The sequence below is a fragment of the Chiloscyllium plagiosum genome, unplaced genomic scaffold (assembly GCF_037043375.1).
Source record: "Chiloscyllium plagiosum isolate Xiang-an unplaced genomic scaffold, Cpla_swu_hap1 HiC_scaffold_1, whole genome shotgun sequence".
NCBI lineage: Eukaryota > Metazoa > Chordata > Chondrichthyes > Orectolobiformes > Hemiscylliidae > Chiloscyllium > Chiloscyllium plagiosum.
The window spans coordinates 86,918,148-86,935,156 of record NW_028270139.1 but is presented as its reverse complement, the minus strand read 5'-3'; the positions used below and the strand labels follow the sequence as shown (position 1 = coordinate 86,935,156).

Here is a 17,009-nt window from a genome sequence, read left to right as displayed (position 1 = left end):
AACACACAAACCATTACTTCTCCGTCAAACAATTTACTAATAAGTAGCATGAATGATACTGTATTTGTCTCTTTGCCAAATATAAATTGCAACAATAGATTTCTTTTCAATGGGGATCATGTTTAGAGGATATTAGTAACACAGCTCAACAGAAATGATCACTGAGTCACATAAGCTAAATTCTATCTCTATTTAAAAAATAACTTAAATCTCATTTCATCCTTGATGTTATAGCATAACTAGAGCTGTAGACCTTCTAAAGCATTCCCCTTAATTAGTGTAAGTGTCTGTTAGGTTAAGCACAGCTACCAAGACATCTAGAGTAAATCTTTCTCCCTGAAATACCTATCATAGTGTGTAAACAGGCATTTGGCCCATCGAGTCCACATTGACCCTTCAAAGAGCAGCCCACCCAGACCCACCCTATCCCTGCAACCCTGCATTCCAATGGCTAATCCACCTCGCCTGCATATCCCTGGACACTGCAGGCAATTCAGCATGGCCAATCCACCTAACCCGGTGAAAGTGAAGACTGCAGATGCTGGAGATTAGAGTCAAGATTAGAGTGGTGCTGGAAAAGCATAGCAGGTCAGGTGGCATCCGAGGAGCAGAAAAATCGGCGTCTCAGGCAAAAGCCTTCCTCAGTCCTTCCTGCTCCTCGGATGCTGCCAATCCACCTAACCCCACAACTTTGAATTTTGGGAGGCAACAGGATCACCCAGAAGAAACCCACACAGACAGGGAGAGAATGTGTATACTCAACACATAGTCACCCATGGATGGAGTCAAACACAGGTCCCTAGCACTTTGAGGCAACAGTGCTAACGACTGAGCCACTGTGCCATCCCCACTATGTAATAGTTGTTAGGGTACAATACTTGAGTAATGCTGGAAAAAGACATGCCATTGAAGCACTTTGCGTTTTACTCATCAGGACAGAATTGCAAGAATATCAAATCTTGAAGAGAATAATAGTTTATACTTTATGAGAGAAATGTGCTGTTAGTTGGAAAGGGGACTCTTAAGGAAATATGTTACAAGTTCCGAATTATTTGACAATAGAGTATGTACAACCTTGCATTCTCCATTAATACAGATGTCCAGTGAGTCTGCATGGCAACGAGTTCCATCAATAACTGCAGGGGACCGTTCAGTGTAAAAATTATACCCTTCAGCCAAGCAGTTTAAAGCACATGGCTTAACGCCACCTGTTGAATGAGAATAAGAGTATTTAAATATAAAGCAGATTAGTACAATGTACTAATGTTCTCTACATGAAAAAAAGTCAAAAGGTCACATTTCATACCAGATTATTCCACTTTAGTCTTCTGAGCAACCATGCATTCCATAAAATCAGAAAAATAAACATTAGGTTGAACTTTACCAAAAATCAGCTCAGTGTCAATTTCAGGGAGCTTCAGGACAGGTTCTCTTTGTGAGCTCTAGCATGTTTTCTCAACCAATTCCCCTTGCTCATCTCAATATGTATGCACCATTTTCACAATATCTTGCACTCATCACCAGCAGAAGTACTCACCAGTGCTGGGAACTATCATGATAATCACCACCAGCACCATATTTAAAGTCCAGGTCAATCACTGCCAGCCATGAAAAGCTCTGAACTGTACATACGATGGGAGGAAAATGAAAAAGGAAAGCTCCTGAGGGCACATAAGTAGCATAGCTCATATTTTATTGGAAACAGAGTCTCATATTCATAAATGTATTACTTCATTATATCATCACGTTTGATTGACTTTCGTTCTAACTGCAGCTCTATGAATGAAGCTACATGGGCTAACTTGACACAGACCAGTTCTCTTAATCCTACTGAGATACTGAGAGGCCTGGATAGAGTGGACATGGTAGGAGAGACTAGGACCTGAGGGCATAGCCTCAGAGTGAAGGGATGACTCTTCAGAACTGACATGAGGTGGAATTTCTTCAGCTGGACAGCAGTGAATATATGGGACTTATTGCTACAAAGGGTTGTACAGGCCAAGTCATTGAGTGCATTTAAGACTGAAATAGATAGGTTTTTGTTTGAGATCAAGGCTTATGGAGACAAGGCAGGAGAATGGGGTTGAGAAGCATATCAACCATGATCAAATGGCGGACTAGACTAGACTAGGGCTGAATGGTCTAATTCTGCTCCTATGTTCTATGGTCTTACGGTACCATGTGGCAGACTGACTGATATCAAATGCTGCCTTTGACTGAACATGCAGCATCCTTTTGACAGACAACAGTCCTCCTTGGCTTGACTGATGACTACTCCTAGACTTTCAAGGCATGAACACTTTATTGAAGCATGAGCAGTGTATTTGTGATGTAAGCCGATGCAACATGCTGGAGATGTGACAATGACATGGCACAGTTTTGTACGACAACACGTCTGCCCCCTTGACTGTTCAGTGCTGGTAACTGGGGCAAGAATTTAACTTCTAAATGGGAAGTCAGTTAGCTTAGTTGGTTGGTTTGCAATGCAGAGTGACATTGACAGCATAGGTTCAATTCCCACACCAGCCGAGGTTACCATTAAGGTTCAGTCTTCTTGACCTTGCCCTTTGTTTGAGACATGGCGACCATCAGGTTAAATTTGTCACCAGACATCTCTGTCTAAGGTCAGAACAGTCCTCTGGTCCTCTGGGAATACAACAATTACTACTATAATGCCAAAAGGCAAAGCAAGACAGAAGTTGGGTGAACCTGTAATTTCTGAATGAAGTAACAAAGGGCAAAATGGCAAAGTGGGTAAAGATGTTGAGAACATCCAAGTAGTCATAAAGGGTGTGACCCCTAAAGGAGTCAGCCAAGACTCCTGAGATGTACCCTGCTTCAATCCATGTCATGAGCTCCTGTCACTGTGTGCAAGCTGCCAGGCAACAGCAGTACAAGGAAAGATGCTGATGTGATTCAAAGTTCAGCACTGAAGTGGAGAACTGTACCCCGTGTCCTAAATGAGTCAGAATTGCTCATAATGATGTGTCTAGACTAGTGCATGTGCATTACCAAAATCTGTGGACAAAAGATGCAGATGGTCACTACTCTTGGAGCTGTGATGTTGAAGATTGCTTGCTAAGATGCAGGCTTAGAGGAGCAAGCAGTGAGTTCAACTTGCCAGATACTTGCTCTTTCATATCAGGAATTGTCACCATATAGTTTCTGTCTTCTGTGTGGGAGAATAGCAAACTGCAAATAAATGAGGTGAAAATAAGTAATAATGAGATGTTAGAGTATGCATATGGTCCTCTTGACACTCACCAGCGCAAGTTTTATCTTGTCGATCAAACTTTGGATGGAAAATCAGACTTATTTTCTCAATGTTAGGAATCTCTACTTCCTGATCTCGCTATATTTTCCCAAGAGACTCGCCATTATCCATATCATTCAGGGGCAGATGGGAGAATAGAGCCCATTGTTATTAATCTGGTATTCCCTCACCTCATCTGAAGCTCCTGCCTGATATAACGGTTCAGCCTTACTGGTAATGGTAGCATCCCATTACGATATCCAAGTTTCTATTGACCACAGGCAGGCATGGACAACCTTTTAGTAACTAACTTTCAGTAGAGGGAGGAGACCAAATGGTTGAGGTCAACAATGAGGAGGACAAGGCACAGTGAGAGACAACTTGTCCTCTACTGCCTGATCCCCATTTCTGATGTCACCCATCATTCATAAACATGCATTTCCCATTAGTTGCTAATGTGTGGAGATCATGGACTGTTTGATGAGTGTTTTCAGTTACATATTAGTTTTATAAATATTGAAGGGGAGTGAAAAATTCAAAGCAAATTAATCACATTATCATATATTGTATAACCATAATTGCATAAGTGTTGTCTGTGCATTTCAATATTGCTTCCATGAGTTCTGGACATTAGATTCCTCTAAAAAGGAAGAATAAATCAGAAAAAAGAGTCTCATCTAATTATTTATGTACATGCCCTGGGGACAGTTATATAATACTGCCAGAGTGATGTCTACCCATCTCAAATAGCTTGACAGTTAAATGGTCAAGGGGAATGCAGAAGGAGAAAAAGGAGAAATAGTAAAATAAATGGCAAATGGTTGAGGCAGGTACATTTGGATAGGTGCATGGGATGGAAAGTGTTTAGAGGGATATGGACCAAATGTGGGCAATTGGAACTAGCTGAGTGGGCACCATGGTCAGCATTGACCAGTTTGGGCTGAAGGGCCTGTTTCCATGCTGTACTACTCTCTCACATTATGACTCTAAATAAAAGTAAGGAGACAGAAGCATACTAACCTCCAGTGTATGGCTTCCAGTTGTAATACTTTCCACGAAAAGGTAAATTATCAAAGTCTGCACATTGCTTTTCACGAAAGTCACGAGATCCTGTTGGGCATGGCTAAATGGAATTGGGGGCAGAGATTATACATTTTTTTGCTGAATTTGAAGAAATATATTACTTATTACATTTTCCTTGGGCCAATTTCTTTTCCAAAAAAAGCAATATTTTCAAAGTCAAATATGAAAGAAATTGAAAGCTAAATGCAATCAAATAAAAATAAATTTTAAAAACTCCCGTTATAAAAATTAGTCATATTTAAGTTTGTGGGTCCAGGTGATTTTGACTTTTCTAGGTGCAGCTACAAAGCCTGAGCTACCAAAGTGGTATCAATGTGCTACTACTGTGATTTAAATTCCAGTTTGTAGCTTCAGCATTATCATTTGGGCGCAACGAGTTAATGCTTGCAACACCAAAAAGACAAGACTGTCAGCTATTTTCTTTTTTGCAAGACAATAGGAGTTGTGTCAATAAAAATTCCAACATGGTGAGTTAATTGCTGAGTACATAATATCATTTACCACAACAGTATTTACCTTATAGTTTTTATTTCATTAACAATCAACCAAGAATACTACAGCAAATCACAGCTGGCAATCAAAATTAACAAATACATTTAAATGTTTAAAAAATGCAACTGTGTTTCTGTAGCATAAGTTAACGTGCAAATGGAGCAACAAAAGTCAATTCTTATGTTCTTGAATGCTCAATTATTTTAAAGTTTGCTTCTTGCAAAAGAACAATTGGCCTTTAGCTTATGATTATAGCTATGTATTTATAATATTTACATACAGCATGTTTGGAATTACTGCACTGGATGCATAATAGTCCCAAAATTGTAATTTTATTAAAATGTGGGTGTACTGTATCTTTAAGAGAGTTAAAAATGAGCAAAACTACCTGACACAGCGCCAAGTGTTCTGAATAAGGTAACAATGTAACACTTGGTCGCAACAGCTAGATTATTTGGGTTGCCTGGAGACGACGAAACAAATTCAAATTCGGCCAATCAGTTTAAATTATACCCCAAAAAAATACCAAACTCCAATCCAGTTTGAATTTAGTATATTGACAATCTTAAAAGGCAATGACACAATCCAATGCTTTGGGGGTGTAAGACCAGGAAAAACTGAACAGTTGAGAGGGAACTGCCAAGTCACCAACATGTACAGACTGCCCCAAAAAAATCTCTCTTGAAGGTACCTTTATTAATCAGTGACCTGTGAAACAGAAATCCCTCAGAAAAAGAAAAGAAGACAGAGGAAGATACAAAAAGAAGATTCGACAGCTGGCTGGTTTTGAAATTTGAATTTTTGGTAAGTCTTAATTGGGGGGGTTTTATCAGACTAGTATTGTAGAATAGGAAGGTAAAAGATAGGTTAGAGAAAGGAGGTGTAAATAGTTGCTACTTAATTATTCTCTGTTATACTTTCAGAAATAAAGTTGTTAATTTTTACTTTAAATAGTGACCTTTGGGATAGTTCTTGGCCTCTCAAAATTTCACGGGTTACCGCACGGGGTAAATCTTTTCTGTGTTACAGGTTTAAATTAGCCAGAGGGTGGGGGGGGGGGGGGGGGGGGTGGCGGTAACAGTAAACAGGTCCCTATCTGTTAAAATCATAGAGGTGACTTTGCTAAATCACAAAATTACAGGATTGTTTCATTGCTGAAGGAGGCGGTTCAGCCCAGCATGTGTGCACCAGATCTCTGAGTCTTTTATGTTACAGCCAATCTGATGTCTTTTCTCCATTACAATATTATTTCTATTTAAAAAAACAATCCTTGCATAACTCAATTAAACCTGCCTCCACCAAAGTTCCAGGCAGTGCATTCCATATCCTAGCTTCTTGCTGTGTAGGTTTTTTTCTTGTCTTACATTTGCTTGTTTTGCAAAACACTACAAAACTACGCTCCCATGTTCTCAAACTGTTTATAAGTTTGAACAGTTTCTCCCCATCCACTCTGACCAAAAACTTACAATAAAATTTCTTCTCAGCCTTCTCCTTTAACAGAAACCAGTTACAAATTCTCCAATCTTTCCTCATAACTGAAGTGTCTCATCCCTGGAACCATTCTTGTATAACTCTTCCGCAATATCTCCAATGCATTCACATTCTTCCTTCAGTGTGCCATCCAGACTGGGCACAATGCTCCACCTGACGACCATCCAGTGATTTATATAAGTTCATCAAACCTCCTTGCTCTTGGACTCCATGCTGTTATTTATGAAACCTAGAAAACTGTATGTTTTATTAATTGCTCTCTTTAAATGTCCTGCCACCTTTAATAAATGTGTACATATATACCCAGCTCTCTCTGCTCCTGCATACCCATTAGAATAGCATGCTTTAATTTATATTTTATAACAAAGAATCATCACTTCACAATTCACCACAATGAAGTTCACATCCCAATTACCTGCCCAATGTATCAAGTGGGTGTCCTTTTGAAGTTCTAAACTATCCTCTGCATAGTGTATAATGCTCCCACATTTTGCAGTATTTTATTCTTGATATACCGTAGGGTTTCCTTGATCCTATCCGCCAACAACTTCTCATGTCCCCTCTTGGCTCTTCTTAGCCCTCTCTTTAGATATTTTCTGGCTAACTTATAACTCTCAAGACCCTTAGCTGAGTCTTCATGCCTCATCCTCACATAAACCTTCTTCTTTCTCTTGACAAGAGCTTCAACTTATTTAGTAAACCATGGCTCCCCCTCTTGACAACTACCTCCCTGCCTGATGGGTATATACTTATCGAGGACACGCAGTAGCTGTTCCTGGAATAAGCTCCACATTTCAAGTGTGTCCATCCCCTGCATTCTCCTTCCCTATCCAATGCATTTAAGAAGGGCAACAGGGATAATCCAGGAAATTGTATGCCTTATATCAGTAGAGTAGGAAGATAATTGTGGAAGATTCCTCGGGACAGGATTTACTCACATTTGGAAAAGAATGGACTTATTAGAGATAGTCAGCATTGCTTTGTACAGGGGAGGTCTGGTCTCACAAATTTTACTGAGTTTTTTGATGAAGTAACAAAGATGACTGATGAGGGTAGGGCAGTGGATGTTTTCTACGTGGACAAGGTCTCTCATGGTAGGCTGATCCAGAAGATTAAGTCACATGGGATCCATAGTAAATTGGGCTGAAAGGCAGATAGAGGATGTTTTTCTGACTGGAGACCTGTGACCAATGGTGTTCCACAAGAATCAGTGATGGGATCTCTGTTATTTTTATTACATATAAATGATTTAGATGAAAATGTAGGTGGTGGTCTGATTAGTAAGTTTGCAGACAATGAAAATTGGCAGAGTTGTGGATCGTGAGGAAGAATATCAAAGGATGCAGTAAGATATAGATCATTTGGAAGGTTGGCTGCTGAAAAGGCAGATGGCATTTAATCTGAACAATCGTAAAGTGATGCATTTTGGGAGGTCAAATGCAGGAGGATAATTTACAGTATTGCCAGGACCTGAATAGCATTGTTATACAGAGGGATCATGGAGTCCAAGCTCACTGAAAGTGGCAACAAAAGTGGATAAAGTGATAAAGAAGGTTTATGACATGCTTGCCTTCATTGGTCAGGCCACTGAGTATAAAGCTTGGCAAGTCATGTTGCAACTGTAAAAAAATTTAATAAGGCCACACTTGGAGTATTGTGTGCAGATTTGGTCACCACACTATAGAAGGAGGTGGAGGCTTTGGAGAGAGTGCAAAGAAGTTTACCAGGATGTTTCCTGAGTTGGAGTGTATTAGCTATAAGGAGAGGTCAGACTAACTTGGATTGTCTTCACTTGCGCGTTGGAGGCTGAGGAGCGATCTGATACAAGTCTGTAGAATTATGAGAGGCATGGATAGGGTGGATAATCAGAGTTTTTACCCGGGTGGAAATATCAAATATTAGGGGGCATAGGTTTAAGGTGAGAGGGAGAGAGTTGAAAAGAGTTGTGGGAGGCACGTTTTTAAGCAGAGGGTGGTTGGTGCCTGGACCACGCTGGTGGGGAGGTGGTAGAAGCAGAAACAATAGCAATATTTAAGAGGCATTTGGGCAGATACATTTTCAGACAGGGAATAGAGAGATATGGACTACGTACGTGTAGATGGCATCATGGTTGGCATGGATATGGTGGGCAAAAGGCCTTTTTTGCGCTGTGCTATTTGATGTTCAATATTCTATGTTCTACACTAATCCCATTTACTTGCAATTGGTCCATAGCTTACAATGCCCTGACATTTTAAACGCTCATCCAGATGTTTCTTAAATATTGTGAGAATACCTGCCTCCATCACCCTCTCTGGCAGCACGTTTCATATTTCCACCACCTTCTGAGTGAAAAATTGTTCTCTCAGATCTCCTCCAAACCATTTATTCCTTACATTAAACATATGCCCTCTGATTTCAGACATGTCTGCCAGAAGGAAAACATTGTGTCATAATTTTGTACGTCTCAATCAAATTCCCTCCTCAGCCTCCTCTGCTCCATGAAAACAAACCCAGCCTATCCAGCTTCTCCTCATAACTGAGACTGTTCATCTTAGGCAACATCCTGGTGAATTCCTTCCGCAGTCATGTCTTTCCAATACAAACACAGTAATTGTTGGGAAAACTCAGCAGGTCCGTGAAGAGAAAGTAGAAGGGTTACTGGACCTGAAACATTAACTCTGATTGCTCTCCACAGATCCTGCCAGACCTGCTGAGTTTTCCCAGCAATTTCAGTTTTTTTTTCTGATTTCCAGCATTGCAGTTCTTTGGCTTTTTTCTGTCCTTCTGATAGTCTGGCAATCGGAATTGCACATTGTATTCCACCTGTGGCCTAATCAATATTTCGTAAGGATTTCCTTGCTTCTGTATTCTATATCCCGGTTATTGAAGGCAAGTATCCCGTATGCCTTCTTCACTAACACCACATACCTGTGTTACACCTTCAGAGATTTATGGACTTACACAACATAATCCATTTGTTCATCTGTACTCCCAAGGGGCCTACCATTTATGGTGTATATCCATATGTTTTTAGACCTCAATTTACAAGCAGATTAATATCAGTCTGCAGCCTGAGACCATTCTCCTGACTATCAACACCATCAATTTTCATGTCATCTGCAAACTTACTAATTATACTTCTTGCGAAGTACTGTCACTATTGTTTGAGATGGATTTTCCACATCAGCTGGCAGCATAGGTGTACTAACATCAGCAACCTTGATGCAGATAACAGGCCCAGCATCAAGGCATGATCATCTGAAACCAACTCCAAAGGGGTAGCCATGTGCTTAGGATGCCTTAGTTCTGACTACCAAAGCAAATCTTCTTTACCCAGATCCTCAAACAAGAGAGTGACAAAGGAAGCATTTCGAAGACTCCCTGAAAAATTCCCTCAAGAAGTGCAACATAGATGTCAATGCATAGAAGATTCAGAAGAAACTGACTTGGAGGAAACTTCTTGTATGAAGGGACACGATTCTTCAAGAACAGTTGTTGGCAAGAGGTAGTTCGGAAAAGGAAACAGAGAAAGGAATGCCAATGAGCTCAAGGCCAAGGACCAATTCCACCTCCTCCCAGAAACCCCTGACAGAAGTCTGGTCAGGGGATATGCAGCTCTAGGATTGGGCTAACCAGCCATACAAGCACCACAGAACCCATCAGCAGTGATACAGAATTTCCTCGATAGACAATCATACTCGTTAGCGAGTGATTGTGTCATCAACTGTACTTCTGGTGCGTTATGACATGAAGATTTAAATTAAGGTCAGAAGTATTGTTTTCGGCCCCTCCGGCATGCTCTGCCATTCACTAAGACTGTGGATGATCTGCTTCTGTCTCAAATTCTACGTTCCCTCTACTGACAACGCGTCATTCTCCTGCCTAACACTAACAAATCTGTCTTTGCCTTAAAAATATTTAATGATCCACATCCACCACCTGCTGACGGACAAAGTTCCAAATTACGGGATTCCACTGGAAAGACTGAAGCCACATTAGCTCATCTAGAAGCAGTTCAGTGTACTAACTCACTTTATTTGTGATGGGTCTGGGCCACCAGTTGACTCCCAAAATCACAGGTTGACCAGGCGATTCACCTTGAGATCCTGAAATGTAGGAAATTCTAATGTACAGATTCCCACCTCCACTTATGACAATGGTTATGTTTGTTATCAGCTGAAGTTCCACTCCAAAAATAACACCTGGATATATCAGGGCAAGCACTCCGTGTATCCAGCTGTTGTCCGAAATGTTTGCAACCTTCTGCCAACGTTGCAGCGGGTGTTTGCTAAAATGCTTAAGGAATTTTGAAATCATGCATTTGGATTTTGGAGCCCCCGTCTCCTCTTTTATATATTCTCTGTTAGTGATCTGAACCAGTTACAGTCACTTTTTAAATCAATAAATTGTCTTAACAGATGCCTAGGGACTGTTGGGCTCCAATGAGAAAACACTCAGTCTGCTCAGGAATTTACCCTCCCCCGACATAGTGATTTTCAACGTACTTTTTCAAATATTACACTGTCAATCTACTGGCACTGGTAATAAATTTACAACAAGTCACATTCACAAAAATATTGCCTTCCTACTAATATGACTGCTTCCATGACTCAAGGTTAGAGCTGAAAAGTCAAAGTGAGTTGTCAACATTTCACAATTGACAAGACATGGCTTTTGTGAAAGTCTTGTTTCTTACAATAAATTATCAAAGCAGAAAGAAAGCTTGCAGCTTAGTTCATTGTAATTGTTGACCTTCACTGTTCAAAATGAGTATGCACTATAGAAACTAACAGCTTTCTCTATGAGGTGTTTGCAGAGTAATTGATGCAATCCCTCGACAAGAAACTACAATAAATTATCAAACCTTAGCATCCAATGCTAAATTTCCACTTCAGATGGATTTTATCTGTTTTATTTCACAGTGGGCAGGATTTCTTGGATGGTATTGTTTCCGGCTCACTAGTCGAAGAGTCTGTGGGGAATGTTGCAACCACAGAACTGACATCTGGGTGTCCTTGACAGATATAATGCACGAACAATGTGCAGGAGAAGCTCAAGAAGGCCATCTTGAGAACTTTCAATACATAGGTTCCAGTTCCATGTGATCTACTATCAGCTATCACTAATTATGCAGTCTAGCTATTAGCAGATAGTTACAAATGCCATATACCACAGGGAATGTATCCTGGCCAATCACAGCAGACCCACAGCCATTTAATGTTCTCTTGCCTGGAGACAGCACTTCTGCTCCACTCTCAAAACAAAAGTTCTGCCTTATACAGTTGCTATCTAACCTGGATTGATCAGCAGCTCTGAGATCTCAGTTAATTAGCAATGGCCAGGACAGGAGTGCAAAGCTTTGTGATATGGAAGGTGTGGTGCAGTGGGGACATGAACCAAGATTACATTCCATTTTAAAAGCTGCACAAAACATGTTATACCCCATTGAAATCTAACGGCCTCAAAAATTACATTTTACATAGCACTCAGCTGATAGCACCACTGTCAATCCTCTCTGGCCTGTGCCAGCAGCTGTGCAAATTTCATTAGTATAATGAAATGGCCTCTAACGTTGTTTCAAAGTTCAGATTTATCTGGCCTGATCCAATTCACAAATATTGAACTAATTTAGAAGAATTTGCTTTGCCATTGTCAACCTCTGGTCAGTCCAAACAAATCCAGCAGCAAGGTTTTGATCACAGGTGTTACAGACATACCTGACATTTTTCAGGAATTTCAGAATTGCCTCCTCTCCTCTGATGTAAGCTGCTATGCTGCAAATCCATTACTCACAGTTAACAGAGTGGCATTTTAATTTTCAAATAGGTTTGGGAAACATTGAGGGGGAGGAACATTCCACAGGTAGGGGTGTCCTTTTACAGTGGATCCTGACAGTCCCTTGGTTTCTATTATCATCAGTTGTGATGATTTGAAAACACGGTTCAAAAGACACAGTCTAAATGATAAATCACAATTTGAGTTCTCCAGAAGTCTTTCAGTCTTTCAGGCTGAACCAGGCTGTCTACAAATTTGATGCTGTATTTTATCCTGAGGTGAACTTCTAACTACATATCCACACCATTAGTAAAAGTATTGATTTCCATTTGCATAATATCACCATTGTCCTGAAGGCTATGACTTCGCAAATAAATAATTTATTGCTTAAATTGGACAGGGGTTTATGACTCAATGGCACTTTAAGATAGTGAGTTGCAGACTCTCATCACCCTCTGGATGTAACATTTCATCTCAACTCTTCTTGTATGTTGAATCTCTATCCCATGACCTGTGTGGCGCTATGACCATACTCAAGGGGATCAGATCTAGCTACTCAAGACTGGGTATCCATGAAGAATTGTATTCCACCACAGTTGTACTCTGTCTACAGCCTCATGGCCTCGCATATCCCCCATTCAACCATTACCATCAAGCCAGAGATCAATCCTGATTCAATGGAGACTTATAGAGGGCATTCTAGAAGCAGCACCAGGCATACATAAAAATGATGTGTAACCCTTTGAGCATCTCTTCTCTCTATATATATTGACTTCTTGTAAGATTTCATTGTCCTTCATCTGATGTCTATACCTGACATTGTTCTTCTCTATTGTGAAGACCGTAGCAAGGAATTCATTGAGGACTGTGTCCATGTCTTCTGGGTTCTCACATGGGATGACTTCTATGGCTCCTAATGAGATTATTCTTCTCTAGTTATTCTCTTCTGTGCTCTCTTTGCTTTCGTAATTTCCATTTTAAGCTCCCTCTGCACTTTTTATACTTCTGTTGAGACTTTGCCCCACTGAGCCCTTAGCATCTACAATGAGCCTTTCCTCCTTTTTGAATCATAACTTCATGTCCCTTGATATCCAGCATTCCCTGGCCTTGGTCCCACATTTTCTCTTTACAGGAAATATTTTCCCTGCACTCTCACTGTTTCCTCTGTGAATGCCTCCTGTTGCCCTGACACAGTTTCATTTACAACTTAAGTTAGCTGCTCCCAGTCTATTTGGACCACATTGATTCTTACCTTGGTAAAATTAGCCTTATCCTTTTCCATAATTATCCTTCATCTGACTGAATTATGGTCACTATCTCCAAAATGCTCTACTACTCATATACCCTTCACCTATCCGTTCTCAGTTCCAAATACTGTTTCCAGAACTTTCCCAATCCTTGCTGGTCTTTTCTTTAATGTATTGGATCCCATTTAAGGATTTTCTCCCTTTTCTACCTTGCACACTAAGATGATCCTGGTTGATATTTAAATGGTTAAAACCCCCTTTTAACTACTGAGTGCTATTACTGCCTTAGCATTCTTATACTTCCCTGTAACTACACATTTGTTCCTCTATCTCCCTCTGAATGTTGAGGGCCCATAATGCATTTATTCCTACAGTATATTTACCCATCTTGTACCCACTCTAGCTCATCTAATAATCCTTTAACCTTTGTTGAGCTGCCAATCCTGCCCTTACTTGAGCCAAGGTTTGGTTATAATTTTGATATGATATTCCCACTTGTCTAACTGTGCCCTTTGCCCATTTGTTTTATTCATCATGCTCCTTGCATTAAATTTATTATTGCTAAACTCATTTCTTTCTTACCTAGTCTAAGTTTTCTCTGTCTTACAGTATCACTTACTTGCATGCTAACTACTAATTTCATCTCAGCTTCTCTCCCCTCCGAACTACTTGTCAGGGTCCCATGCCCCACTACCAATCTGGTTTAAAATTTCTTAACAGAATTCACTAACCTCCCTGTGAGGATGCCAGTTCTTTTCCTGTTCAGATGTAACAGATCCAACTTGTATAGGTCCCATCTGCCCCATAAATGGTCCCAATGCCTCAGGAACCTAAACCCCTCTGTTCTGCACCATTTGTCCAACTACGTATCAATCTGCTCTATCCTTGAGTTCATATACTCAATACTGTTTGGCACGGTAAATAATCCAAAGAAGTCCTGCTTTTCAATTTCCTAACTAATTCCCTAATAGAATCAGAGATTTACAGGATGGAAAAAAGTATATTCAGTCCATCACACGCATGCCAGTCACTGAACACACAAATCCAATTCAAATCTACTCTAATCCAATTTTTTAACACTTGGCCCATAACCTTGTATGCTATGATGTTTCAAATGCTCATCTAAATGCTTCTTAAATGTCTTGAGCATTCCTGCTTCTACTACCCTTTTAGGCATTAAGTTCCAGCTCAGCATCATCCACTTGGTGAAAACAATTGTTCCTCAAATCACCTCTAGACTTTCTACTCGGTACTGTTCCCCTGGTTATTGACCTTTCCAAGACATGTTTCTCCCAATCTATGCCCCTTATAACTTTGTACATTTCAATGAGATCCCCCTCAGCATTCTCTGATCTGGGGAAAAGAATCTCAGACTATCAGGTCTCTCTTCATAGCTGAATTGCTCCAGTCCTGGTAATATCCTGGTTAATCTCTTTAGCATCCTCTGTGGTGAAATCGCAATCTTCCTATAATGAGGTGATCAGAGATGCACACAGTTCTGAAGCCTAACTAACATTATACACAGCTCCATCAGAACCTCCTTACTCGGGACCTCATTTTTCTTTCATCCCATGTCATTGATCATGACCCTCTTGCTGTTCCTCCTCCCCCTTCACAATGCCCCAGAGCCATTCCATGATGTCCTTGACCCTAGCACCCAGGAGACAACATACCGTCTTGGAGTCATGTCTATGGCTACAGAAGTGCCTGACCACTCTCCTCATTAATGAGTCTCCCACTGCGATTGCCCTTCCACACTTCTTCCTCCCCCTCCTAAGTAGCTGGCCCAACCTGTAACTGGTTCTATTCGGAGGGAATGAAGCCTGGGAGTAGGCCATCTCATGAAAACTAGCCGCTGGGTAAAGTTTGAAGCTGGGCCTTTTGACTGGGAAAAAAAAATCGAAAGAGTTATAGAGGAAAACATTTTCTGGAATGTTCTGAATAAAAAAACAAAGTAAATACAAATTGTTAATGCTGCTGAAAGGGTAAAAAGAAAAGCCATGTGTATTGAAAATCTAAAAGTTAAAAAGAAAATCCTGGAAATACATAACAGGTGAGCTAACATCTAAAAGTTAAATGTGGGTTACTGTTCAAAGGGTGGTCTTCTTCAGAAGAAATTTGAAGTAAGAGTCCTATGGGAAGCATTAAAAGTATCTTTCTCATGCAGGTTATGGCTGCAGCTGTACATTTCCAGAACTTTCTATATTTAATTGTGAACAGTTGTTTTCTCTGGAGGATTTTACAATTGTAAAAGTAAACTACATGTTCATCCATTACCACTGCCAGTAACATTTAAAGGTTTCACTTACGTCAGTGTTACAGGATCGATAACGCTTTCTCTCTCCAAGGCAGTACTTCCCACCACCAGAAGGCCTATTTTACAAGTTGAAAGAAATAATGATTAAAGAAATAGCATTCCATTTTGTCACATAAGTCTCGAGAGATTAACAACTTTCAAATGAAACTGTGCTCAGTATATCACGGCCAGAGTAAAAATGTCTGAACAATCACTTATAATACATTGAAAAGTTAGGCAGTATTTCAACACCCTTGTTAGCAGTAGCAGCACATTACTCATAGCTAGAAGGGTACATAAATTAAAAGTTGTTTAGGAACGAACTGTTTTTATTTTACAAAATAGATATAAGGATGATTTATTAAAAACAAAAATTTGATAACATTTTGCATTGACTATCTAAAGGATATTCTTTTAAGTCCAGAAAACGAATAAATAAAAAAGCATTATCAAACTAAGCTCATAGCTTCTGACACTTTCATCCCAGTGAAAAATATCTCATTGATGTTCTGCTGAATACAGAAAACTTAGTCAGGGAGACTTACCTGGTCCACTTGAGGGATGGCCCACTTTTTAAACAGGGCCAGCAGACTAAGCATTAAACAGATACCATGGGCCAGGTACCTCTGGGGAAGCTGGAGTAGAAGTACCACTCCTCTTAATCCCACAAAAGTAAAGAAGTACTAACTTCTATACTCTTCTTTAGCTGTAGCAGATACAAGTCAGTGTGCTTGGAACATTGTCTGCCCAGTTAAATCTTAAAATAGCATCTGTGTCCTATATTCCTACCATAATATGATGATTTATGTATTGCAATTAGTGATCCATTTGCTTCTAGTAGCTGCATGTTTTGAGAACTTCAGCAAAATGTTGAAGAGCGCAACAATGCAAGAAGATTTTGGAAATCTCTCTTGATAATTCGAGGGGTTCAAAATGTCTTCCAGGTTCTATTTCACATTGTGTAAGAAGGCTAACTTTCAACTTACGTGAAGATATAAAAATGCTGTGTTGTATCTGTCACCCATTATGTGCCCTCTCAATTTTACACCCTTGTCAGAGTTTGGAATTAGCTTCCCCATCTCCCTCACGACCAAAATCTCTGCATGTCACTTTCTTGTGTTCACTTTTTCTAACTCTATTGCCTCCAGATTTTAGTGTTTCAATGTTTGCACATTCTTGTTGCAATCTTAGGAGTATATAACTGCTTTGAGAATTTCCCATAGGATGGCATCCAAACATTACTGAATTTGGAAAGGTCATAGAATCCACTATTTCAGCAACATGGTGACAAAATTAGCCCATAAAAGGCAAAACAAGCTGAGTCCATCAGTGAAGGACCAATAGAGAAAAAAACGATAATTTAAACAGAAAACTATTTAACTATTTTTAA

At 40.0% G+C, this 17,009-nt stretch overlaps 1 protein-coding gene across 2 annotated transcripts in view; it reads right to left on the bottom strand.

Annotated features, from left to right (window-relative positions):
- adamts6 (ADAM metallopeptidase with thrombospondin type 1 motif, 6) overlaps window positions 1–17,009 on the bottom strand; it is a 300,876-nt gene that overhangs the window by 74,847 nt on the left and 209,020 nt on the right. For both annotated transcript variants that reach the window (XR_015757565.1, XM_087988638.1), the window contains exons 14-16: window positions 15,633–15,696; window positions 4,274–4,376; window positions 1,075–1,208 (exon numbers count right to left, since the gene is read on the bottom strand). Coding sequence is in view for 1 of the 2 variants with exons in the window: in XM_087988638.1 (XP_087844764.1) it covers window positions 1,075–1,208; window positions 4,274–4,376; window positions 15,633–15,696 (301 nt within the window). In the remaining variant the exon portion in view is untranslated. The remainder of the gene's footprint in view (window positions 1–1,074; window positions 1,209–4,273; window positions 4,377–15,632; window positions 15,697–17,009) is intronic.